The sequence below is a fragment of the Sciurus carolinensis genome, chromosome 1, assembly GCF_902686445.1.
Source record: "Sciurus carolinensis chromosome 1, mSciCar1.2, whole genome shotgun sequence".
In the NCBI taxonomy this organism is placed as follows: domain Eukaryota; kingdom Metazoa; phylum Chordata; class Mammalia; order Rodentia; family Sciuridae; genus Sciurus; species Sciurus carolinensis.
This window is the reverse complement of record NC_062213.1, coordinates 98,031,865-98,059,072: the sequence shown is the minus strand read 5'-3', so window position 1 is coordinate 98,059,072 and position 27,208 is coordinate 98,031,865. Positions and strand designations below refer to the sequence as shown.

The 27,208-nt window shown below is 44.9% G+C and overlaps 1 protein-coding gene across 1 annotated transcript; it reads left to right on the top strand.

The window, feature by feature from the left end:
• On the top strand, positions 1-26,259 carry Cgn (cingulin). Its single transcript, XM_047524974.1, has 21 exons — positions 1-103; positions 5,251-6,130; positions 7,821-7,921; positions 8,054-8,123; positions 8,232-8,330; positions 10,375-10,502; positions 12,748-12,880; positions 13,232-13,444; positions 13,848-13,996; positions 14,249-14,381; positions 18,082-18,291; positions 18,626-18,832; positions 19,389-19,646; positions 20,542-20,712; positions 21,383-21,544; positions 22,415-22,504; positions 23,000-23,083; positions 23,176-23,294; positions 23,616-23,724; positions 24,246-24,409; positions 24,714-26,259. Exons 2-21 carry the CDS (start codon positions 5,282-5,284, stop codon positions 24,853-24,855), a joined length of 3,591 nt encoding a protein of 1,196 aa, XP_047380930.1. The 5' UTR covers positions 1-103; positions 5,251-5,281; the 3' UTR covers positions 24,856-26,259.
• The last annotated feature ends 949 nt before the right edge of the window (positions 26,260-27,208 follow it).

Here is a 27,208-nt window from a genome sequence, read left to right as displayed (position 1 = left end):
GAGGGAGCGCGAGGGCCAGAGGGGGAGGGCCGGGAGCCGCGCGTGCAGCTCTGCCGGATCCCGAGCCCGGAGCGCGAGCCCGGGAGCGCCGACCCTGGCTGGGGTGAGTGAAGTGGGAGCTGGCAAGGGTACTGAGAGGCAAACGACCCTTTAGGTGTACCCCTGAAGGGCGGGAGTTGAGGCAATCAGAGATATCTCCTTGCATCGCACAGGTGATGAGTTGGAGCAAGGCGAGATGGGGAGGTCAGTTAGGGTGGCAGAACTGATGAGGAGTTGGCCCCCTACTCTGAGGTGCTAGAGGCAGGTGCCTGAGAGGGTGTCAGCGTTGAGCACCCGAAGCCAAGGCTATTCCCAGGGCACGAAGCGTTTCAGGGCTAGGAGATCTCTAGAGGTCAGACGCCAGCCCTAGGGGCAGAATTTCTCTTGGAGACCGGGGTGAATTGGGGGTGTGTGAAAGAATTAGTCCCAGTTGGGCAAAGGGAACTGCTGCCTGAGGTTCAGAGACTTAAGGGGAGGGCAACAGCAGGTGCTCTTTTCCTGAGATTCCTTTTCCGGATTGCCAGTCTGAACTGGCCACAGGCACCTCTCTTCTGGGTTTGAGATGGCTCTGAGGTGTGGGATCTTTCTTTAACCATTCACCTACAGGTGAAGGCAGTTGCCAGTAGAAATATGGAAGGGCAGAACAAGAGGGCACCCCTCTCTTCTTGCTAGGTGTGAAACTATTTAAGGCTTTCAGTTTCTGTCTTCCTTTGCTTTCATGCCAGGGCGAATTTTTCCTTATTCTTCTGAAGAGAGAATGTGCTCTCCAAGAGAGGGTTATGAAGAAGCATAGATCCATGGGTTTACAAAATATCTAGAAATACTTATTTCTCATGAGACTTCCTTCCCCAAGCTGATATCAAATCCTTCCTCCAAGCACATATATTTTCTTCACTGGTTCTAGATGGGGGTCACTGGGTGAGGTTTGGGAACCACATCAATTTCCTTGATGTTTTTTTGAATCCTCATTACTTCCTGAAACCCCTTGAGGCATCCCTGACTCCTGATCCTTGATGGCTGACAGATTGGCAGTAGGCACTAATGGTGCAGGAAATAGGCAGAACTCCCCAGGAGACCAAAAGACTAGGGGAATTACACTTCCAAATCCCCAGGCCAGTTGAGAGGTGCTCATTGGGGCCAAGACAAGACTTCTGAGGCAAATTTCCTTGCCTTAGGCAGCAATGGAACCAGAGCCAACCTCAGCTTGGCCCCTTTGATGCCCTGCCTGAGGAAAGTTGTAATTGGGAAATAATTAGCAACTGCTGTTTGTAAATGGTCTGCATGCACGTGCCCCACCACCATTTTTTTTTAATCCAGGATATTTGGGAGTAGGGGTCTGACTGTGGGGACCTGCTAATCCAGAGATTTGTCTGACTCTAAGAGGATTCTGGCTTCCTAGATCCCTGCCTGCAGTTCCCAGGCTGGTCTGCATGCCATTACCCTTGTGGGAGGTGCAGAGGGGGTAGGGCTGCTTCTCTTCAGGCCAGGGAGGGGAGATCTTGGCTAAGGATGTGGCAAGGTAAGTGTGGGATCTGGAATGCAACTTTGGGAACTTGAGAGGGAGTGGTGAAGGGAGACAAAGTCTTCCTGTCACACACTGTTCTGTCACTCACCAAGTTCTTTGTTCATCTGCTCCTCCTGCCTCTTCCCTCCTGACCTTCTGCCTGCTCCTTGGGAGCCTTGGCTTTGGCATCCAAGCTGGAGAGAGTCCTTCCCATGGTCTTGCCCTTCTGCCTCCTCTGGTATGGAATTTCTCTGGTCTCCTTTACAAGCTGCCCATGTAGTTTCCCTGGTCCTCCCCTTCCCCTTGCCTCTCAAACCAGTCCAGCCAGTTTGTAGGGGCCCAATTCTTCATTGTGTTTTTTTCCCCACTGGCCAAGCAGCTCTAGCCTGGCTCTCAGGTTTCTTCTTTTTCGGTGGACCTAGCCAGGAGTTCACTTGGGGAGGGGGTTCTATTTGGACCCACGGGGAACCTTCTTATCTCTATAACTTTATGAGAAAAAGGAAGCTGTCTTTTTCTGTTTTGACCATTTACTTACCACCAAGGAGCTTCTAATCTCTATTCTTTTGCTTCTCCAATTTTCTAAATGTGCCAGTTATTTAGCATCTAGCATATTGCCTGGCCCTTTGTGTACCAATCCCTCCCGTGCCCACACACCTCCCTGAAACCACCCCACCCCAACTTCCTGCTAGAAGTCCAGGGACCCTGTCACTCCTAGTTGGGAACCAGATGCATATGGCTGGGCCAGAGGTGATGGAATTGGGGCAGGGCAGGCTAATGAGTAACTCAAGGAGAAGTGGCTGTCTGGTACAGGTGCCGAGTGTCCTCCCCCTCTTTGCAGGCAGGCATGGCAGAGGCAGACAGATGAGGCTGAATTAACTTGTGTCCTAGTCTCTTCCCAGAGTACAGTTGGTGAGAAGAGCCCTGGGCAGATGCCAAGGGAGGGAAAAGCAGGGTCAGGCATCTGGTGAGAGCACAGGCCCTGGGCTCCATGTCACCTGGTGCCCAATCATTGTTTACCTTCCTCTGGGGCTTACGAAAGGCCTTGGAGCTGCCCTGTTCCCTTGGCCCCGCCCTGCTGTCCTCTGTAACTGAAGGAGGGTAGGTTTCGGGTTTTCCGTGTTGAATCATTTAGAGCCCTGCTGTCTGACCCACCCCAAAGATCCCTCAGCCCTCCTGGCCCCTGACCCACATGCCTTGGGACTGAAGGTGATTGAGGCTAGGGAGTCACTGGGATCTGGGGGAGTACTCGATACCACCTTTGCACAACTTGTCACTCTCACCCAAGGGGCCGTGCACTTTGCCAGGCCTAGGTGGGAACTCTTTGACCTGGATCTGGAAGATCTGTAGATGTACTGACAGGACAGAGCTGTGTCATGCATAAATCATGTGACTTCTGAGTAGCAGTCTAGGCACTTATGGTTGTAAGATCATGACTGCATAGGGCAGGGAGTTCAGACCAGGAAGAGGTCTTGTTAGTAGGGCAAGAGAGAAATGACCTTGGGAGATCCCTAGGCAATCTTCCTGCTGCTAGGCGACTCAGCCTTGGTTTAGGATACAACCTTTAACAAATATTTGTTCACATCTACCATGGGCTCAGATGATGATGGTCTTTGCCCTCTAGGAGGTTAAAGTCTAGTGGGGGGAGATTGAAAAAAATCACTCCAATATAAAGATAAACTGAGATAAACTTACAGAATGGTAACTGTAGAGAGCATGTAATGTGGATCTGATCTGGTGTGTGGGAAGTAGTGGTCAGGGAAGTCTTCTCTGAGGATGTGACATCCTTCTGTGAACCACGTAAAGCTAGGAAGTTCCTATGGAAAGGAGTAACTTATGTGAACAGTAACATTTATTGTCAGATTTGAGACAGGGCTTTCATGTTTAATATATTATCATTGCCTCACTGTTATAGTGGAATCTAATTATGATAAAATGCAAAAACTTCAAGAGCCTAACAATAATCTTACAATTGTATACACTGTATAATTATTTATTGTCTGATTCTCACAGGCAATTACCTTGTTATGTCTCATTATACCCATTTTATTGATGAGGAAACCAAGGCTCAGAAAAATTGTGATTTGCTAAATGTTGTATACATCAAGTGAAGAGCAGAACTAGGATTTTTTCAAGCCAGATCTTGACTCTAGTCCAGTGTCTTTTCTACCAGATGAATGATTTGGAGAACTACTTTCCCTCTCTGCCTTCTCAAACCTTTTAAGGTTTTGTGGCAAAAGTTTGTGTGGGCTATCTCCTGAGGGAGAACGCATTGCTTTCACAGTTTTCTCAAATCTAGTCCCAGCGCCCCGAAAGTGAAGAACCATGCCCCCAGGTGACCCCTCCCTCCCTGTTCCTCTCTCCTGAGGAGAGGTGCTGGTAATGCTAGGAATGTTCTTCCTCAGAGACCCCCACCAAACCCTTTCTCACCTGGAGCTCTGCTTCTGCCTCCTTTCTCCCTCCTTATCTCACCCTGGTTTGCTGGCTTTCTAGCACTCCTACAGTTCCTAAAAGAGATGTTGCCAAGTTTCCTTGGCCCAGAACTCAACGAGGAGGTTGAGTTGGGCATGTTTATTTTTCTGTCTGGCACATTAGAGGCTCCTCCTGGAGGTTGGTGCTGGGCTCTGGTACAAACTAGCAGAAGGGGTGGGGAAGCTGGATTTTTTATTTATTTATTTATTTTTTTATTTGCTTGGAATAGAACCTCTCTCCCAAGTTCCTGGAGCCAGAGCATACCTGAAACACATTCCATCTGCTGCCTCTAAGCTTGGAATGTGAACCAGGGAGCTAACCTGTGAATAGCCTTGTCTCTGCCCTCAAGTTGGAAAAGCCTACCTGTTTAAGGGTAGGGTGTGTGTGTTTGGATTGGCAAACTTAAAACCTTATTTAAATCTTTTCTTTTTGTTTGGTGTTTGTTTGCTGGGGATCAAAACCAGGGCCTTACACTTGCTGGGTAAGCATTCAACCACTAAGCTACATCCGCAGCCATAAATCTTTTCTTGAATAGATAATGTATCTATATGATCTCAAATGCAAAAGGGGCAGAAAGATACACAGTAAAAAGCCCATCCCTTTCTATTCTCCCAGAGAATAGACACTCTTCCCCTCTTCCATCCCTGTCCCCAATTCTCAGTTCCCCCACCCAAGAGGCATCACTGCCATCAGTGTGAATATTTTTTCAGAAATGGGATGCCATGTTTTGAGGTCATCTGTACTTTAAATGAGCTCTGGGAGAGGAGGCCCTCTTTCCTCCAGGGGGTGGAGGTTATCTGGTAGGCAGGCCTTGGATCTGCCTTTACCCAGGGGAGGAGGGAGGCAGTTGGTGTTATATGTGCACAGTATGTTTGAAGATCAAGCACAATCTTTAAACTCTTAACAAAGCCAAGCTCCCCAGGGCTATATCAGAGGAAATAGATTCTTCTAGGTCAGTGAATTTCAAAGTGTGCTAATCTGGACCAGCAGTATCAGCCATCACCAGGGAGAATTTGGTTAGAAATACCCATTCTCAGGTCTCACCCTAGACCTAATGAATCAGAAACTGGGGGTAGGGACCCAAATTCTGTGTTTCTGCTGCTCAGATAAAGTATGAGAACCACTGTGGTATATATAAGGAACTGATAAGGCAACCAGTTTCACTAAAGGTGGGCAGGTGGGGTTTTTGGGTTTCTATTGCAAGTTATTCAGCTGAAACTCTTTTCTTCATCTTCTAGGATCCCTCCTACCCATGAGCAGGCATCTGCCATGGCTGAACCCCGGGGCCCTGTAGACCATGGAGTCCAGATTCGCTTTATCACAGAGCCAGAGGGCAGTGCAGAGATGGACACCTTACGTCGAGGGGGGCGACGCCCTACTAAGGATGCAAGAGCCAATACCTATGGGGTTGCCGTGCGTGTGCAGGGCATTGCTGGGCAGCCCTTTGTGGTGCTTAACAGTGGAGAGAAAGGAAGTGACTCTTTTGGGGTCCAGATCAAGGGGGCTGACAACCAAGGGACTCCAGGAACTCTGAGCTCTGATTCGGAACTCCCTGAGAACCCCTACTCTCAGGTGAAGGGATTTCCTGCCTCCTCTCAGGGCAGCACTTCTGATGAGGAGCCTGGGTCCCATTGGAATGGGAGACTACTCCGTTCCCAGTCACAGGCCTCACTGGCAGGCCCTACCCCTATGGATCCCAGCAACAGGAGCACCAGCTTGCTGGAATTAGCCCCCAAAGATACTTCCCCAGATAGCACCATTGACACTGCTCCATTGTCTTCAGTGGACTCCCTCATCAACAAATTTGACAGTCAAGTTGGGGGCCAAACTCGGGGACGGACTGGCCGTCGTACACGGACACTGCCCCATGAACAGCGCAAACGGAGCCAGAGCCTGGATAGCCGTCTCCCACAGGACACCCTTGAGGAACAGGAGCGCCAGTCCCCCAACCACTGGACTCCTAGCACAACATATGATAACCATGTGAGCAGCTCGAAAAAACCATCCCAGAGCCAGAGCCCTGTGAGTGGCCTTAGCCATTCCCATCAGACTCAGGACTGGGTCATTCAGAGTTTTGAGGAGCCACAGGAGAGAGCACGGGATCCCACCATGCTGCAGGTCAGATTTAGTCTCAACCACTTCTAACCCCAGCCCCTCTCACAAACTCTAGCCCACCAGCCCCAGGACTCCTTGCTAATCCACTAATCCAAATAACCTAGGGCAGAAAGTCCCTACCTTTGTTCTACACTCTCAATCTACTAAATGGATGATATTCACATACACAAGGTACTTCCATGGGCAAAATTCTAAAGAAAGTAGAACTAACTATGAAATCACTATTCATAAGTGAGGTATGGTGTGCATAGTTTTTGGTTTTTTGTTTTTGTACCGGGGATTGAACCCAGGGGCTCTTAACCACTGGGCCACATCCCCAGCCCATTTTAAAATTTTATTTAGAGACAGGGTCTTGTTGAGATGCTTAGGGGCATCACTAAGTTGCTGAGGCTGACCTTGAACTCATAATCCTCCTGCCTCAGCCTCCTGAGCCCCTGGGATTACAGGCATGCACCACTGTGCCTGGTTGTGGTGTGCACATTTATAACCCTAGCTACTGGGGAGGCTGAGGCAGGAGGATCACAGGTGTGAGGCCAGCTTGGGCAAGTTGGTGAGATCTTCAACAGCTTAGCAACAGCCTGTCTCAAAATAAAATAAAATAAATAAATAAATAAATAAATAAATAAATAAATAAAGGACTGGGGATGTAGCTTAGTGGCAGAGTACCCCTGGGTTCAATTCTGAGTACTGCAAAAGAAAAAAGAAAAAGAAAAAAATCACTATTCACAAGCTTAGAGAGTTATTTGTCATTGCCCCAGCCATTAACCATGCTTCAGTCACCTGCAAATGTTGACTAGGTCTACAGCTTTCATAAGACAGACTTGGAGAATATGAACAGTTCCCTGGTGCTCTTGCCAAAATTCCACACCTTTTTTCTCTATCAAGAATGTAAGGCCCCAGCACCCAAAAAAAAAAAAAAAAGAATGTAAGGGCTGGGGATGTAGTTGGTAGAGTGCCTGCCTCGCGAGCACAAGGCCCTGGGTTCAATCCCCAGCACAGCAAAAAAAAAAAAAAAAAAAAAAAAAATGTAAGGAAGGGCTGGAGTTGTGACTCAGTGGCAGAGCGCTTGCATAGCGTGCATAAGGCACTGGGCCCAATTCTCAGCACCACATGTAAATAAATGAATAAAATCAAGGTCTATCAACATCTTTAAAATAAAAAATTTTTAAAAGGTGCCCAAGGGAAGAAAGACCAGGCAGAACATGTTTTTTTAAAAAAAGAATGTAAGGAAGTGGGGAACAACTTTACTTTGAGACAAAGTTATATTCATTCTAAGAGTAAATCATTTATAAACTCTAGTATATCAATCATCATTAGTGACAAATTACTTGTGACGTAGCTCATAGCTTTTTTTTTTTTTTTTTTGGAGTAAATACATTTATTGATACCCATTTTATATATAGTTCAATGAAATCTATAAATATGAAAGCATTTTTCTTCTGGATATCACCATGGTCCATGTAAATACTCAACAGTCAGTCATAGCTTGTTGAGGTCTGCTTACTGAGGAAAATCTGGTTTACAACATTAGCACAAGGAGGTATCCTGCTTGGACTTCTCCCTGCCCTATTGCTTAGGCCTCATCATGCTTGAAGCTGCTACCTCTACTTCATTATAACTCCATTCACACTTTTGGTCTAATCTATTTTTCTTTCTTCCTTCTCTCTCTCTCTTTTTTTTTTTTTTTTCCCAGTTCAAATCAACTCCAGACCTTCTCCGAGACCAGCAAGAGACAGCCCCACCAGGCAGTGTGGACCATGTGAAGGCCACCATCTATGGCATCCTAAAGGAGGGGTAAGGAGGGCCCAGCCAACACTGGAGACATATATGTCCCTTCTTTTCCCTCCATCTTCCTTGCTCTTCCCTTTTTTTTATCTAGTACCTTTTTCCTGTGCTCACTTTTGCTTCTATTCTTTTACCTTCCAGAAGCTCAGAAAGTGAAACCTCTGTTAAGAGGAAAGTTAGTTTGGTCCTGGAGCAGGTGCAGCCTCTGGTGGTGAGTGACCTTCCTCAGGTGGGAGCAAGGCTTAGGGTTAGGGCTGTGACGTTTCCAGGGATCTGGATGTGGATTCAACTCCTGCCCTCTCACCTTGCTTATCTTCAGCAAATGGTTTCTCCTGATTCTACTAAGGCCCTAACAGGGCAGGGCGAACTCACCCGAAAAGTGGAGGAGCTACAGAAAAAGCTGGATGAAGAGGTGAAGGTGAGGAGAGGTTAGATATATGGGAGGGATGAAGGGGAGAAAACCTTGGCCTTGAGATGGACTGGGCTGGCTCTTTCAAGCAATGAGATGAGCACTCTAGTGTCCTGTGAGACAAGAGACAAGAGTGTGCACTAGTACCAGCAAGGACTTTTGGGGTTCTCTGGAACTTACAGAGTACATTAAGATCCAACTACTTTCCATTGCATATTCTTTGGGAGTTCTCTTCCTGGCTCTGCTATTTACTGGCTATAGAAAGCTGGAAAAAAAATTACTAAAATTCCCTTCCTCTATTCTTTGCATCTTCTTCATAAGATGGCTATACTAGTAGCTGTTATTTATTGAATATAATTTTTTTGGTACTAAGAATTGAAGCCAGTAGCATTTAACCACTGAGTTACATCTCCAGTGTCTCTTATTTTGAGTCAGGGCCTCACTAAGTTTCTGAAGCTGGCCTCAAACTAGAGATCTCCCGCCTCAGCCTCCTGAGTTGCTGGGATTACAGGCATGCACCACCATGCCCGGCTTTTGAATATAAATTTTGTAGCAGGTGCTGCCCGGGGAAATATGTAGTCATTATAGTAACCCTGTAAAGTATTTATTCTAGACTCATTTCAAGGCAAGCACTTTATTACTGAGCTACATTCCCAGCTCACCTGAGAAAACTCAAGATTAGAGAGGTTAAGTACGTTATCTGTGATAGTAAGTTGCAGAGAAGGAATGAAAAATTTGTCTTATTCTAAAAAACTATCTTTTTTATTTTGCAATACTAAAGATTGAATCCAGAGGTGGTTTACCACTGAGCTACATCCTTAACCGTTTAAAAATTTTTTTGTGGTGGTACTGGGAATTTAACCCAGGGGTGCTTAATCACATCCCAGCTCTTTTTATTTTTTGAGACAAGGTCTCTCTAAGTTGCTTAGGACCTCACTGAGTTGCCCAGGATAGCCTGGAAATTGTGATCCTCCTATCTCAGCTTCACAAGTAGCTAGGATTACATGTGTGTGCCACTGCATCCAGGTTGCCCTTTGTGTTCCTTTTAAAAATACCACTTCCATCTTTCACAGTATTGCTTTCTCGGTGCTCAGTGAGTGTTGGATTGTAGTCCCCTTGTTTTCTAGAAAGCAATGCAGTGGACTGTGGATTCAAAGTAAATGGGTTCTAATCTTGATAACATTACTTTTTTCTTGTTATAACCAACCTTGAACAAGAACTGTTTTCTTTTTTCTTTCACCGTGCTAGGGATTAAACCCAGGGCTTCATGTGTTCTACTACTGAGCTATACCCTCAGCCTCTTGGATGAATTCCTTAAGTGTTCTAAGCTTCTGTTTCCTTAAATGTAAAGTGGAGATAATAATAGTACCATTATTTATTATTTAGTTATTTGTTGCTGTTTAACAAATTATCCTGAAACTCAACAGCTCAAAAACAAGCATTTTTCAGTGTCTGATGATCAAGCATCTGGGATCTGCTGAACTGAGTATTTCTCACTCAGGGTATTTCAGTTGAGCTTTTAACTATGACTTTTGTCATTAGAAGACTTGAGTAGGGTTGAAGGATCTGCTTCTAAAATGATTTTCTCAAATGGCTATTGGTTGGGGACCTCAATTTTTGGCTATATGACTTTATAAAATTGCTTGGGTGTTCTCACAATATGATAGCTACCTTTCCTCAGAACGAGTGATCCAAGAGAAAAGGTAAGGAGGAAGCCACATTGCCTTTTTATGACCCAATCTCAGAATCTATATATCACTTCCTCATTTTTCTGTTTGCAAGAAGCATGTCACTAAATCCAGCCCATCCTCAAAGGGAGCAGAATTAGGCTTCATCTTTGAACAGAATATCAGAATTTCTGTATGTGTTTTAAACCATCCCTAGTACTAAGGCTTGTTATGTGAGTTCTATATAGGTAATACACATAACGTCGCTAGTACTGTGTCTGTCATATAATGAGTGTCCAATGTATGTTAGACATTCTCATTATTCTGGATCTTTCTGAGAGTCTTTCCCTACTCTCCCTCTGCTATACTCTTTCTCCCTTTTCCAGAAGCGACAAAAGGTAGAGCCATCCCGTGTTAGACTAGAGCGGCAATTGGAGGAGAAGGCAGAAGAATGTGATCGGCTGCAAGACCTGCTGGAGAAGAAGAAGGGGGAAGCCCAGCAGAGCACCAAGGAGTGAGTGCTGCTGATGGCACATTTGGGACTGCCTAAACCAAACTTAGAGATCACCCCTCCCAGGGTTGAAGGGGATAGAGGGAAACCTTCAGAAGCTGAGAGGGGCAGGGATGGTTAAACATAGGACCTTTCTCTTTACTTTCTCTAGTAATGGTGGTAGTGCATGACTTGGAGTCAGGACACCTGTTTGTCTCTGTGCCAAAGTTTCTTGATCTGTCAAATGAGCTTAATTGTAGTACCTGCCTCACAGGATTGATTCAGATGTTTTCCCAACACTGATCTGGGTTCCTGAGGTATATCAGTGAGCTATGCAAATGAAGCACCCTGTTCTCCAGAAGCTTAGTGAGAGGGAACAGACAATAAACAAACATAGTATGTGACTAAATTTGTAACATGTGAGAGGTGGTAAGTAGAGCAGGATCAGGCGGATTGGGAAGGTCAGGTTGTCAGGGAGCAGGTTGCAGTGTTAAATAAGGTAGTCAGGTAAGTGAACAGGGAGCCAGGCATGTGTCGTACACCTGTAATCCCAGCTACCTGGGAGACTGGGGCAAGAGAATTACAATTTTGAGGTCAACCTGGATGATTTAGGAGAACTCGTCTCAAACTCAATCAAAAGGGGTGGGAAACTGCGCAGCAAAGGAAACAAGAATGTGAAGAGAGAATCTACAGAATGGGAGAAAATCTTTGCCAGCTACTCTTCTGACAGAGGATTAATATCCAGAATATATAAAGAACTCAAAAAACTTAACACTAACAAAACCAAATAGCCCTGTTAATAAATGAGCAAATGAACTAAATGGACACTTCTCAAAGGAAGAAAAGCAAATGGCCAATAAATATATGAAAAAATGTTCAATGTTGTTAGTAGTTAGGGAAATGAAAAGCAAAACTTCACTGAGATTTCATCTCACTCCAGTTAGGATGGCAGCTATCAAGAATACAAATAATAGCTGGGTGGGGTGGTGCATGCAATAATCCCATCAATATAGGAGGCTGAGGCAGGAGGATTGCAAGTTTGAGGCCACCCTCAGCAACTTAGCGAGACTGCATCTCAAAATAAAAAATAGAAAGAGCCAGGATGTGTAGCTCAGTAGCTCCATGGTTAAGTGCCTCTGAAGCCCTGCTACTTAAAAAAAAAAAAAAAAAAAAAGAGCCAGGCGCGGTGACACACACCTGTAATCCCAGTGGCTCTGGAGGCCGAGATAGGAGGATCGAGAGTTCAAAGACAGCCTCAGCAAAAGCGAGGTGCTCAACAACTCAGCGAGACCCTGTCTCCAAATAAAACGCAAAATGGGGCTGGGGTTGTAGCTCAGTGGCCAAATGCCCCTGAGTTCATTCCCTGATACCAAAAAAAAAAAAAAAAGAAAGAAAAGAAAAGAAAGAATAAACAATAATAAATTAATAAATGCTGGAGAGGATGTATAGAAAAAGGAACACTTTTACACCGTTGGTGGGACTGTAAATTAGCACAACCAATATAGAAATCAGTATGGAGGTTCTTCAAGTCCAGGCATGAAACCACCATGCTATCAAACTCCTCGGTATTTATCCTGAAGAATTAAAAGTCATCATACTATAGTGATAACATGCAGACCCATATTTAATGCAGCACAGTTTACAATAGCCAAACTATGGAACCAGCCTAGATGTCCTTAAGTGGAGAAATGAATGAAGCAAATGTGGTATCCGTACACAATGGAGTTCTTTTTAGCCATAAAGAAGGATGAAATTATGTCATTTTCAAACAATGAATGTAATTTGAGAACATTATGTTAAATAAAATAAGCCAAACTCAGAAAGTCAAGGGTTGTATGTTTTCTCTCATGTGTGAGAGCTAGAGAGAGGGAAAGAAAAGTGAAGGGGATCTTAAGAAAATCCAAGGAAGATCAGTAGAAGAAAGGGATCAGGAAGAGGGAGGCAGGGAGGGAATGGGGAAATACTGGGGGATGATATTGGCCAAATTATATTGTTATATTGTGTGCATGTATGAATATGTAACAATAAATCCTATTATGTATACTATAATGCACCAATTTTTAAAAAGTGGGGAAAAAAAGGGTTGGGGCTACAGCTCAGTGGTAGGGCACTCCTGGGTTTAATCTCCAGCATTACCAAAAACAAAATAAAACCCGAACAAACAAAAGATTTGAATACATACTTAAAGGGGGTCTAAATGAATTAACGTTTGTGCAGTATTTAAAAAACTGCCTGACACATAGTGTTCAATGATGTTATCTATTATTAGGCTCCAGAATATGAAGCTACTCCTGGATCAGGGTGACAGGTTACGACATGGACTGGAGACCCAGGTGATGGAGCTGCAGAACAAGCTGAAACAGGTTCAGGGTCCTGAATCTGCTAAGGAGGTACTTCTGAAGGTAGGGAATGGGATTATGTACCCCAGCATGGTTTCCTTTTACCTGAAACAGCCTCAAGTCTGCATGGTTTCCCCAAAGTTTGAGGAGTAGGTTGCTTATTACAAGTACTCCTTAGTGTGAGTTCATGAGACTCGGGTGGGAGTAGCCTACAGCCCAGAATAGTAGGTTTCCTTTATCCTAATGAGACATCTTAGTGGGCAGAGAACACCTGGGTACCATGTCTAGGTGTTCAATAAATGCTTTCTTTTTTTTTTTTTTTTCCAATAAATGCTTTCTGACTAAATGAATAAATTAATAAACAGAAGGATCCTAATATAGTCACCCCTGTGCTTTTATCTTCCCTTTCCCCAGGAACTGTTAGAGACCCGGGAGCTTCTGGAAGAGGTCTTAGAGGGGAAACAGCGGGTAGAGGAGCAGTTGAGGCTGCGGGAACGGGAGCTGACAGCCCTGAAGGGGGCCCTGAAGGAAGAGGTGGCCTCCCGTGACCAGGAGGTGGAACAAGTCCGGCAACAGTATCAGCGAGATACAGAGCAACTTCGCAGGAGTATGCAAGATGCAACCCAGGCATGTGACCAGAGCAGGGCTGGGAGAGGAGGGCTCTGCTGGGGAATGGATCTGTTTTGGGATCTTGTATTTTTGGACTCTTCAGGGTTTAAACAGGAACTCTCCCTAAATGACATGTGTGAGGTGTAGTAAGAACCTTGGCCAGGAAACATATAAGGACAGAGGGAGGGAGTATAGGTCAATACCATAAGGATGTGGGGCCAAAGGGCCACAGGGAAATAACTGGGGGAGGCTTCCTGTAGATGACAGAGAAGAGGAAGTGACTTGGAGAGCATTGTGCCAGATACCACCAGATGCTGGGGTGCAGCTGGCTTGGTGCCCTCTGGGCCTTAGCTTCCTCCTTTACACACTCAGAATTTTTCCTGAAGTAAAGCCTCTGGTGCCCACCTCTCCCCTTACCTAGGACCATGCAGTATTGGAGGCCGAGAGGCAGAAGATGTCAGCCCTGGTAAGAGGGCTGCAGAGGGAACTAGAGGAGACCTCAGAGGAGACAGAACATTGGCAGAGCATGTTCCAGAAGAACAAGGAAGAGCTTAGAGCCACCAAGCAAGAGTAAGGACCTCACACTTCTTCCAGGAATACATTTCCGTGACTCTTGTATTACACTGCCTTTCTACCAGTGTTGTACTCTGACTCTCTCATTTCCCAAATTGCTCTTCTCCATATCCACTTTCCTCTCTCTTGAAAATGGGTGCCTGATATAGTGCCCTCCAGGGAGGCAGTTTCCATTGTCTTACAAACCTCTCCTAGGTGTGAGGTCTGACCCTGTTCCTTTTCTCCTTTATTTTACCTTTCTGGGTTCAGACTCCTGCAGCTGCGGATGGAGAAGGAGGAGATGGAAGAGGAGCTTGGGGAGAAGGTGGAGGTCTTGCAGAGGGAAGTAGAGCATGCTCGAACCAATAGTAGAGATAATCTCCAACTTGAAGAGCTCAAGAAGGTACTTGGGAGTTGGGGGGCAGAATTCCTGGTCTGGGTAATGGGTGCAACATGCAGATGTGGCTGTCTCCCATGTGCTTATTTTCAGGCCAGCAGGTCTCTTCATCGTGTATAGAGATTTCTAATGGAAAGGGCTCTCAGCAGCCAGGTTGGGGTATAGCCAGAGGCTGCTGGCTGCCTCCCAAGAGACTTCATGGTTAGCAGCATTTAGGTGAATTTGGGAAACTCCAGGGTCCTTTTTACAGGCTCAGAAACCTAATTTGTTCAGCATAGCAAAAGCTGCTGTATTTCAGGGGGGATTCATTAACTACATGATGAAACAAATGTTTACAGTCAGAATGCCAGTTTATTAATTTATAATGAGAAATGTCATCACATGGCCTGGAATGCTTTCATTGGCATGGGCAACTGAACTACATGGGAAGCCAAATTGTAATCTGAAGGCTATTCAGATAGTACACAATCTGGACCTGGGGAACTAATGGGTACTGGTGTTTAAGGCATCCATCTCTTTAGTCTCCAAGGCACAACCTTGCTGGTGGGGTGGTAACACTCAAAGTTCATGGTAAAATTTCCTCTTTTGTCCTTTATTTTTTTAAAGTTAACTCTTTTTTTTTTTTTTTTATCATGATGGATGATATTTCATAGAAGAGTTACAAATAATAAGGTCACGTAATTGAAGTGAACACAAATGATTTCATATTCTTAGTGTTTTTGTTTATAAGGAGGCAATAATTATTTTTGGGTGACTTAGATAACTTAGAAAGTCTTTTCATTAATTATAGGGAACTAGCATTTATGACTTCCTAAAGATTCTTTTAGCTCTTACACTTCATTGATCCACAATCCTGGATATGTAGTAGATGTTCAGTTAACAAGTATTAGTTAGGGCTGGGGATATAGCTCAGTTGGTAGAGTGCTTGCCCCGCAAGCACAAGACCCTGGGTTCAATCCCCAGCACTGCAAAAAAAAAAAAAAACAACAACAAGTATTAGTTAATCCATGCTTGTTTATTACACCTCTACTATAAAACTGCCTAGGTGTAATTAAAGTAACTATATTTTTAAGTGAAGAAATAAGTTGCTGTAAATTATTATTTCCCAGGTAAATAAGAACTTAAGATTATGCAAAATATTTGGTGGAGAAAAAGATAAAAATTGCTAGTTGGGCATGGCAGCACATGCCTGTAAACCCAATGACTTGGGAAGCTGAGGCAGGAGGATCACAAGTTTGAGGCCAGCCTCAGCAATTTAGCCAGACCCTGTCTTAAAATAAAAGATAAAATAGGCTGGGGATGTGAGCTGTGGCTCAATGACAAGATGCTTCCCTTGATCCAATCCCTAGTACCAACCCTCCTCTCCCCTCCAAAAAAAGAAAAACCTAAAATATGTTAATCCAAAATACATTGATGAGTATTATGTTCTGTTATGTAATTTAAAATTGTTTTCTCAGGTAGCTGGGTATGGGTGGCACACACCTGTACTCCTTGGTACTCAGGAGGCTGAGGCAGGAGGATTTAAGTTTAAGGCCAGCCTGGGCAATTTAGTAAGCCCTTGTCTCAAAATAAAAAATAAAAAGGGCTGTGGATATAGTCAGTGGTAGAGAGCCCCTGGGTTCAATCTTTAGTAACACAAAAAGAGGAGAAAAAATTTTTTTCACAAAAACTTCCAAAAGAATGATGAGGTTAAAAATACTCTTAAGTATCATGTTATTTTGAAGTTAACAACTATCACTGATAGTCTAAGTCCATTTGGACAGTTCTCTCAACAATTTTTTTTTTTTCTTTTAACCAGGGATTGAACCCCAGGGGTGCTTAACCACTGAGCCACATCCCCAGCCCTTTTTATTTTTTATTTTGAGACAGGGTCTCACTAAGTTGCTTAGGGCTTTGCTAAGTTGCTGAGACTGGCCTTGAACTCTTGAGCCTCCTGTCTCAGCCTCCTAAGTCGCTGGGCTTACAGGTGTGCACCACCATGCCCAGCCATTTCTCAACAATCTTAGTCAATTTATTATTTTGGGTAACACTAAAACAGCAATAACGAGTGTTTAATTTATCTCATATAGTATGTGTATTTTATCAAATATTTAATAAATAAGAAAATATCCATTGGGAAAACAGACTAAACAAGTCTAACAGAACTTTCAGTCTACTGTTTTTCTTTTTCTTCATAATTAGTCCTGTTAGTGTTTTACCTTGAAGACTCACTACCTGTTACATGACCCTTCAAGTCTAATTATGGTTATTTCTGAATTTCACAAGTAACTAATAGCTAAAGAATTAGAACCAAAACTCATAGTTTAATTTTCCTTTGAAAAGAAATTAGAAATGTACTAGTAATTATAGTGTCACAGTTTTGGTTTTCAATATTTTACAGATAGATAACCAATCTTGTTTTATCTGTAAACTAATCCACTATCCCTCTGCATAATTTAAAAAATATTTTTAGTTGTAAATGGACACAATACCTTTATTTTGTTTATTTAGTTTTTTTTTTTTTTTGCGGTGCTCGGGATCGAACTCAGGGCCTTGTGCTTGAGAGGCAAACGCTCTACCAACTAAGCTATCTCCCCAGCCCTTATTTAGTTTTTTTATATGGTGCTGGAGGTTGAACCCAGTGCCTCACACATGCTAGGCAAGGGCTGTACCACTGAGCCACAATCCAGCCCTGCATAATTTTTTTAAAAATATTTTTTTAGATGTTGATGGACCTTTATTATTTATATGTGGTGCTGAGAATTAAACCCAGTGCCTTGCATGTGCTAGGCAAGCACTCTACTACTGAGCCACAACTTCAGCTTCCCTGAATAATTTTTTAATGGCGTTATATTTTACATACCATAAAATTCCTCCTTTTAAAGTGTACTGTTGGGTGACTTTTAATGTAATCACAAAGTTGTGAAACCATCACCACTGTCTACTTACAGAACATTTTGGTCATCTCACAAGCTACCCTGTCCATTAGCTGTCATTCTCTCCACACCTTAGCAACCACTAATCTACTGTCTGTTTGGTTTTGTCTATTCTGGTTATTTCATAAAAGCACAATCCTACAACATGTGACCTTTTGTTTCTTATACTGGCATGTTTTCAAGATTCATCCATGTGGTAGCAAATATCTTCATCCCTTTTTTATGGATGAATAAGATTCTACTCTACAAATGTGCCATATTTTGTCCATTCATCAATTAATGGACACTTGGGTCATTTCTGTTTCACCTATAATGACTAATGCTGCTATGAACATCATGTACAAGTTTTTATGTGAACTGTATATTTTTTGGTTCTTTTGGGTATATACCAAGGAGTGGAATTTCTGGGCCATATATTCAGTCCGTGTTTGACTTTTTTGGTGTGGTACTAGGGATTGAACCCAAGGCCTTTTTCATGCTAGGGAAATGCTCTACCACTGAGCTACATCCCTATTCCTTTTCTTTTATTTTGAAACAAAGTCTCAGTAAGTTGGCCAGGCTGGCCTGGAATTTGTGATCCTGCTGCCTCAGTTTCTTGAGTAGCTGAGATTATAGGCATGTGCTACTGCATCTGATTATATTCAGCTTTTTGCAAAACTGCCTAGCTGCTTTCCAAAGTAGCTGCATCATTTTACATTCTCTCCTGTAAAATGTGTGAGAGTTTCTCTGTTTTCCACCTTCTAGAACCTTAGTCTGGTCTTTGTCCTGTCAATAATCCCCTTCCCTTCCAGGAGCTTCGCTGGGCACAGGAGGAGCTTAAGGAGCTGCGAGCACAGCGGCAGAGTCAGGAGGTGGTTGGGCGACACCGTGATCAGGAGTTGGAGAAGCAGCTGGCAGTCCTGAAGGTTGAGGCTGATCGAGTCCAAGAGCTGGAACAGCAGAACCTCCAGCTACAAAAGACCCTCCAGCAATTGAAACAGGACTGTGAAGAGGCTTCCAAGGCAAGGGGAGTGGGCACCGGGCTTAGGAGGTGGAGGCTGAGGGGTCTGGAGGGCTGAGGAGCCACAGGGCCTGGAAAGTTACCTATGCTGGGTATGTACTGACCTGCTCCTTGGGCCTAGGTATGTGATTAAAAGCAGGATGTGGCAGGGGAGCCCACTGGACCTGATGACCCAAGCATCTGTGTAGGGGTGGGATTTCCAGGGAAGCCCCTGCCTGGGACCACTCCTCTTTACTTCTGGCTTCAGTGGGCTCTTGGTGGGTCGGTTTTCCTGGGTGTGCTTGCGTAGTAGCCTGAACCCTGAGGTCTGAGCCACTGCTCCCAACTGCCCGCAGGCCAAGCTGGCGGCGGAGGCAGAGGCTGCTGTGCTGGAGAAACGTCGGGCAGCAGTGGAGACCACTCTTCGGGAGACCCAGGAGGAAAACGACGAATTCCGCAGGCGCATCCTGGGTCTGGAGCAGCAGCTGAAGGAGGCACATGGCCTGGCGGAGGGTGGGGAAGCGGTGGAGGCACGACTTAGGGACAAGGTGCAGCGGCTGGAGGTTAGTGCTTTACCCCACAGCATCGGCTTCTTCCTGACCCTTTCTACACTCAGATCTGGCTAACTACTTGCTTGTCACTCAGCTGTCAGTTTTATTTTGCTAATAGTGCACTTCTGTTTTGCCTTCCTGAATCCTCTGTTTACCTTGGGTTTATTTCCTAGAGTATACTTGGTGTGAATATTTGAGATTTTGTACTGGTATTTTTATCTCTTATCTCCTGTCCTTTGCTTGCTCTCTGTCTCTTGATATCTTTTTTGTTTCTTTTTTTAAAAATATTTCTATTAGTTGTTGATGGACCTTTGTTTTATTTATTTATTTTTATGTGGTGTTGAGGATCAAACCCAGTGCTTCACACATTCTAGGCAAGAGCTCTACCACTGAGCCACAACCCCAGCCTTGTGTCTTGATTTCTCTGCTGGTTCTTCTAAGCCAATTTTCATTGCCCACCATTTTCATAAATACCTACCTCCCCTCCCTCCCATCTACCCACCTCCAAATAACTTGAACCCAAGCTTTGTCTCTTCCTAGCCCAAACTGGTCACCTCTCCCCTCTCAGGCAGAGAAATTACGGCTACAGGAAGCGCTGAATGAAGCTCAGGAGGAGGAGGGGAGCCTGGTAGCAGCCAAGCGGGCATTGGAGGCACGGCTGGAGGAGGCCCAGAGAGGGCTGGCCCGCCTGGGGCAGGAGCAGCAAGCACTGAACCGGGCCCTAGAGGAGGAGGGGAAGCAGCGGGAGGTGCTTCGGAGGAGCAAGGCAGAGCTGGAGGAGCAGAAGCGTTTGCTGGACAGGACTGTGGACCGACTCAATAAGGAGGTGAGCACTAGGTGTTCTGGGTCCTTAGAAAGAGGCCCAGCTTATACAGATGCTTGCCTAGGGGATGGGCTGGGGGTAAGTCAGAATGTGTGGCATCTGCTTGCTTCAACTATACCTCCAGAGTAGCTGGGATTCTAGGTGTGTGCTACCATGCCTGGCTTCCCCTCTGTTTTCCCTTGCCCCCCCAACAACCTTTATAGTCTTCATTCTTGGGGAATATTTCCTGGAATTCTGCTTTAGAGTATATAAGATCCAAACTCAAGAATCTTCATGAAGAGTTTCAAATTGAGGGAGGGAGAGGAGAAAAGGAGACAGGGAAATAAATTGCGTTTTGCTGCTAAGGTTCTTCTCATAGTTTCTTACTTTATGAAACAAGACCAACACCTAATATGTTACATCAGTTCTAAAGTACACATTTTATCATTTCTGAAATTGGATTGTGTCTTATAATTGGAATTGGTATGTCATAGTTCAGTTGGCAGATTCTTTCTTAGTGTTACACCTCATAATTACTGTCACCTTGCGTTTGCTGAAATGTGGTCACTGAAGGTTTACTTTGTATCAGACACTGTTGTAAGTACTTTGTGTAATTAATATAGTTCTCCCAACAACTCTGCAATGTAGGTACTATTATTATCCCATTTTATAGATAAGAAACAGACCCAGAAAGGATAAGTAGCATGCTATTGGTCACTAATAGTGGAGTTGGAATTTAAACCCCAAACATCTGTATACAACTACTATCCATACTAGGGACCTAGGTCTGGGAAAGAGCAAGAGAGGGCTGCCTTGGCAGGTAAAAGACTCTATGGAGAGTCTTGTGAGCTGGGCCTGGAGAAGGGACAGAGTATCTCCTAATGAAGTGCAGTGCTGAAAACTCTTTTCTGCATTTTAGCTGGAACAGATTGGGGATGACTCTAAGCAAGCCCTGAAGCAGCTCCAGGCCCAGCTGGAGGATTACAAGGAAAAGGCCCGTCGGGAAGTGGCAGATGCCCAGCGCCAGGCGAAGGATTGGGCCAGTGAAGCTGAGAAGACCTCTGGGGGGCTGAGCCGGCTTCAGGATGAGGTAGGAGCCTAAATGGCAGGATGGCAATGGTCTGATGTCCCCAGGTCTGAAGATCACTGCCTCTGAAAGACCCTATGTCTTTGGTTCCTGAGGCTGAGGTTTGACTGTGAATAAGTACAACAAATGACATGTGAAACTGTCATTTTCTACCCTTGGTACAGACAACAGGGAATGCATTGTCTGAAGAGCAGTGGTTTTTCAACTGTGCTGCACATTGGTCACCTGGGGAGATTTTAAAAAGTCTCAATGCCCAAACTGTATCCCATGCTACTTAAATCATAATCTCTAGGGGTGGGACCCAGGATCAGTATTTTTAAAAACTCCTCAAGTAGCCAGGTGCAATGGCATTTACTTTTAGACCCAGCTACTTGGGAGGCTGAGGCAGGAGAATCCCTTAATCCCAGAGGTTTGAGACCAGCCTAGACTGTAAAACACACATGCGCGCACATACACATACCTTCAAAAACCTCAAGTGATTCCAATTTTTATACAGAATTTTGAAACACAAAGAAAATGGACTAAAATTCAGTCTGCTTTTTATCATCATCATGTGCTGGCAATTCTGAAGAATGTCGATAATGAAATATTTCTTCCCTTGTGGAAAGACAGCTCTCACCCCTCAATTCCCACCTCATATTACACTGAACTACTGCATTTTCCCTTTTGGCAGATTCAGAGGCTGAGGCAGGCCCTGCAGGCATCCCAGGCTGAGCGGGATACTGCACGACTGGACAAAGAACTTCTGGTCCAGCGACTACAGAGCCTGGAGCAAGAGGCAGAGAACAAGAAGCGCTCCCAGGATGACAGAACCAGGCAACTGAAGAACCTTGAGGTGAGGACATTGGGTGGTTGTGCTTGGGTGAGAGAGGGGAGGAGGGGGTTCTGGGTCCTGGCACAGGTGGGCCTTCTGTGGGGAAAGGAACCAGGGTACTCTAAGCCTCTTTTTGTACTAGAGATTGAAACTGGCAGCCCACAGGTGATGGATTTTGTTGGGCTGCAGTATTTTAACCAATTTTAAACTAAATGTCAATGTTTTGAAATTTGGATTTCTGGCTTCTTTTATATTTAAAAAATGTAACACTGAGCTTCTAGACCTGAGTTGACTGGAGCTAAGCAATGGCATCCCCCCTTTAGAGTGAACAGTGGTCCTCAATTTGCTATATTTGAGAATTATAACAACAGCAGTAACAGCAGCAGCAGCAAAAATATATTATGCTGTGCCATTTCATTTTCAGAATAATCTTGAGCTAGATAGTCTTGCTTTTTCCATTTTACAGATGAGGAATATCAAGACTCAATAATATGATTTTCAAACCAGGTAGTCTAGTCCCAAGTTTATATTCTTAACATGGTACTGCCTGGCTTAAATTTGCTCCCCCAATATGTACTCTGGTGCTTTGGTTTCTGAGTCTCTGTTGGCCTTGGCCCAGGTACTTGGGTTTCCCTCTCAGTTTTCCCATAAGGAAAAAAGAGGTCTCCAATGAGGAATGGATTCTGGGGACCACACCATGCTCCTCATGCCACATCTGGTCAGAAGAGGGCGCTAGCTCCATGATGGCTCTGGGCAAGGACCTAAAGCTCCTGGGAATATGCAAAAGGAAAACAGCTATGGAGGCTGAAGTTTGACAGGGCCCTAGTCTGAGTTTGGCATTCCAGTGTCCAGCATTTGGGGAAGAATTGACCTTTTGTCCTTCTACCTTAGGAAAAAGTCTCTCGACTGGAGGCAGAGTTAGATGAAGAGAAGAACACTGTGGAGCTGCTAACAGACCGTGTAAATCGAGGCCGGGACCAGGTGATTCCTTCCTTACCCCTTATTGTGTCTACTCCTGACTTTGTAACCTCTTGGACCTCTCAAAAACAATTCTACCCTCCCATCTTTCACAATCTGGAGAATTCTGGCTGTAGGATTTGTGTGTGGCTAGGTCTACTTCAGGTCTCTTCTAGGAGGAGTTGGCAGGTTTCCTCAAGTGGAAAGAAGCCAAGAATTTTAGTGGAGGAAAGAATCCTGCTGGCCTGGGCTACTGTGACCAGAGTCAGGGCTGCTTTAGTTCAGAAGGAATGCTAGTTCCTGGTAGGACTAAAGAAGCTCTGTCTCCATTCTCTGGCTCCTCTTGTTTGCATAGACTGTGATTACTTAGTTGCTTGAGAAATTTTGGGTTCAGAGACCATCCTCCAGGGGTCTACCCCACCAGGGGTCTGCCCCTTCAGGGCTCTGTCCTACTTGGTTCAGCTTGCTGGTTCATTCTTTACTTTCCCCAATTCTAGACCCTCTCGCCCATCCCCCTAGGTTGATCAGTTGAGGACAGAACTCATGCAGGAGAGATCTACTCGGCAGGACTTAGAGTGTGACAAAATCTCCTTGGAGAGACAGGTGAAAGAAAGGGGAGTTTGGGGGATAGACCATGGGGGTGGGTAGAATGACTAAGTGAAGTATTGACCATGGGGGCTTCCTGTCCTTCTCAGAACAAGGACTTGAAGACCCGATTGGCCAACTTAGAAGGCTTCCAGAAACCCAGTGCCAGTTTCTCTCAGCTTGAGTCCCAAAATCAGTTGTTGCAGGAGCGGCTACAAGCTGAAGAGAGGTAACATGAGCTTGTCCTTCCTTGCTCCCTTCCTTCCTCCCTCTGTCTGAATTTTTCTCCTCTAGGGCTTCCCTCATCTTCTATCTCAGGCCTGATCTTCAGGGAACCCCTTTTCTCCTAATACAGAGCAGAAAGAGTTGTAGAAATTCCGAGATATAAATGACCTCTATCTCCTCAATTCTTTGGATCTTCCCTGAACCCTCCTTTTTCTGTTGTTGGGGCTTATGATGGAGAGAAGTCCTTAGAGGCAGAAAGGGACCAAGTAAGGATTCTCTTAGAAATGGTGATAGCTGTAGTCATCCCTCTACCTTCCTCTCCTAGGGAGAAGACTGTTCTGCAGTCTACCAACCGAAAATTGGAAAGGAGAGTTAAAGAGTTGTCTATCCAGATTGATGATGAGCGACAGCATGTCAATGACCAGAAAGACCAGGTAAGGACATGGTACCCTGGGGCCAAGCTGCCATGGGCAAGTATATATTATGTGTTTGCTTGAAGGATAAAGGAGGTCTCCATCTCCCATAGGTCTTTTAAACCTAATCTTCCCTTGTATAGAGACAAGAAAATTACATTGAAAGGAGAGACTAGAACAGTTGTAGTTAGCATATATGTTGAATGCTAGTTTCTTTCTTTTTTTAAAATATTTTTTGAGTTGTTGATGGATATTTATTTATTTATTTATATGTGATTCTGAGAATTGAACCCAGTGCCTCACGCATGCTTGGCAAGCACTCTGCCACTGAGCCACAATCCCAGCCCAAATGCTAGTTTCTTTTGCTAAGTGTTATGCATGCATTAAGTCATTCAATCCCCAAGGCAACTTCTCAGGCTAGGGAATTTGCATATTGTTGCATTTTTCCAGGGACAGTTACCCCTTGTCGAGATTGTTACAGGGGAGAGTCTAGGCCATGGTAGCAGGTGCTTTTCTAATGTGGGACTTGATATCCTGTCCAGCTAAGCCTGAGGGTAAAGGCTCTGAAGCGGCAGGTGGATGAAGCAGAAGAAGAAATTGAGCGACTGGATGGCCTGAGGAAGAAGGCACAGCGTGAGCTAGAAGAGCAGCATGAGATCAATGAACAGCTCCAGGCCCGGATCAAATCCCTGGAGAAGGACTCCTGGTATGGGCTGCCCTTTTGCTCCCAGCTCCATGGGAGCAGCACAGTAGGAAGAGAAGGGTCTCTTGTAAGCTGGATAAGAAGGAGAATCTCTAAAATGGGACTGTACCATCACTTATTGTGACTGGAAGCTAGTGTGGTTACTTCTTAGTATTTCAGCTCCATCTTGCATCTCGTCTGCCCAGATCTCTGATTAGTGGGGGATCTTGTGAATGGTGTTAGGTCTTAGAAGAATGTTTCTTTGGCTTGGAAAGAGTGGCTATCTCAATCTAGTCCCCTTCCCTTACCAGTATTCTTTCTGACTCAGGCGCAAAGCTTCCCGTTCAGCTGCTGAGTCGACCCTCAAACATGACGGACTGAGCTCAGATGAGGAATTTGAGGGTGTCTACGACCCCTCATCCATTGCATCACTACTTACGGAGAGCAACCTGCAAACCAGCTCCTGTTAACTCGTGGTCTTCAAGGGTTCAGAAACAGGCTGAAGGCCTACCCCAGCCAGCCCTGCTCTGCCTTGCTCTGCCCTGCCTGCCTTGGATTCATCTTTCCTATGGGTGACCCAATTATTCAAACCTAAGACAGGGATGGGGCCAAGTGATGGTGATAAAAAAAAAAGACATCAGCAGTGAACTGATGGATGAACTTGGCCTTTCCATTGGAGGAGTGGATATTTTAGGCCTGTGAAGTCCTTCTCTTAGATGCTGACTCCTCCTTCATCTCTTTAATAGTGGAAGGACAATCAGCATATAGACTGAGGGAGACTGAGAAGGAAAGGAAAGGGTAGAAATTGCCATGTATAAAGCTTTATTTCTTTAGCCCTTAACCCTATGGCTCAGGGAAATACCCTCTGCTATTCTGCTCCCTGGATTCCTGCAACCTATTTTTCTCCCACTCTGGAGCAGGGTGAGGGGAACATTATGGGTAATGAACACGCAGGCGTGAGTCTACCCACTTCTCAAATGCTTCTCTTTGCACAGTCATGGGGCCTGTGTGGTCCTATACCTTTCTAATTCCTGTATTTTTATCTTCTTCAAGCCAGTGGGTCCAGAGGAACCTTCAGCCTCTCTCCCCTTTCCATCTTCCTCCCCATTCCTACCTTGTTTCTTTCCTCTCAGTGCCTTAGCCAGGGTGAGAAGATAAGTATGCTTTTCTTGCCTTTTATACCTGTACACTTAGACCTCTCCAAAAACCAACCTTTCTCCAACTGGAATCCTCAGCCTGCCCTGCTTCTCCAGTAACTGGTCAAAAGGTACTGGCTGCTCTGCCAATAAGCCCTGGGTGAGGGACTTTGGTAGGGCCATAATAAGGTGTGGGGGCCTGGTTCCGCTCAGGGTTTCTATGTTCCTTTCTTTCCCTCCTCTGCAACGATGGTGGTTATAAGGTGGTTGAACCTGGGAACCCTGACAACTGTGTGTACAAGTTCCAAAAGCAAAGGTCTCAGTTCTGTGGTCTGCCTTCTGGTTTCTCTGACTAGATATGTCCATCCTCAACGGGGAACCAAGGGACCCTCATTTTCTCAAGAATTGGGCCCTTATTCAGGGTTTCCCTGGGTTTAGAAGCTGACTCTTGGTACAGATGGGAAGAGGCAATGGGTTATTTATTCCTCCTTTGGATTTTGGGGAGAACCAATCCCTGGTGGGGAGGAGGTAAGGGGGATGGATGATTCACCTCTTATTTCCAAAGCAGGTTTTGTAAGGAGCCTGCGGGGACCTGCGGAAGAAGGCTGTTCTCACCAATGACTTGTAATTTCATGATTAAAAAAAAATACCTATGTTCTTCTGCAAATAAGACATTTTCTCCTAATCCAATCCAGCCTTGTTTTTATTTTTAAATTAAATATTAAAATTATATATCTATATTGAAATCCTTGTCTTCTTTTTCCTGGCTTATTTGGAGGTCTGAGTTTTACAAAGAAGTTGTTTTAACTCTACAGCTTAGAGGACATGGGTCTTTTACCATTGGTCATATGTATCTAGAAAACCTGGAAGTGTTTAGCAGCAGCCCTATTCTCTCCTGTACAACCTTCTCAAAATAGCAAGGCCGGAAAATGTCTTCTTTGAGGGTTAGAGCGGAATAGATTGGAACTGTGATTTATTCCATTGGTTTCCAGGGGTATCCCCAGCATTCACCTCCTAGGCATAAAGATCCCCATCTATTACTAACTGGCATGGGAACTTATCTGGGAGGTGGAGAAGTTTCTGCCATCCCTGCCTTTGTGTTGGCTTGAAGAAGGAGCTAGCCATTCACCAGAGCCAGATAGGATACTTCTTACTTAAGAGTGGGTCAGATCTGAGTGATTCTGCCCACTGCCCATGTGGACCACAGACAAATAGAACAGCCATCTGCTAAGAACAGCTGGGCTGGGAAGAAACTCTAGGGTCCTGGTCTGCCAACCCTCTCTCTTCTAAAGCCTTCAAGATCCCAGCCTAGGCTTGGGTAGCAAATGACACTGAAGAAGGTGAGACTCATCCTTTCTCTAGAATACAAATTCCTTTTAAGGCAATGTGTCCCGCCTCTCCTCACCATATAAGGGTAGCTTTGGTTTAATAGCTTCTGCAAAACAAGCCCCACCCAGAGCCTAGCTGGCTTTGACTTTGGCCTGGGCAACTTGCCAGGGAAGGGCACCTGCCAGACTGGCTTAGGCTAGTCTGAATGAGCTGGCCCTTGGTGCCTACCTTTTTTTTTTTTTTTCCTAAGTACTGAGGATTGAACCCAGGGGACACTTTACCACTGAGCTACATCCTTAGTTCTTTTTATTTAGATTTTGACAGGGTCTCCCTAAATGCAGAGGCTGGCCTAAAACTT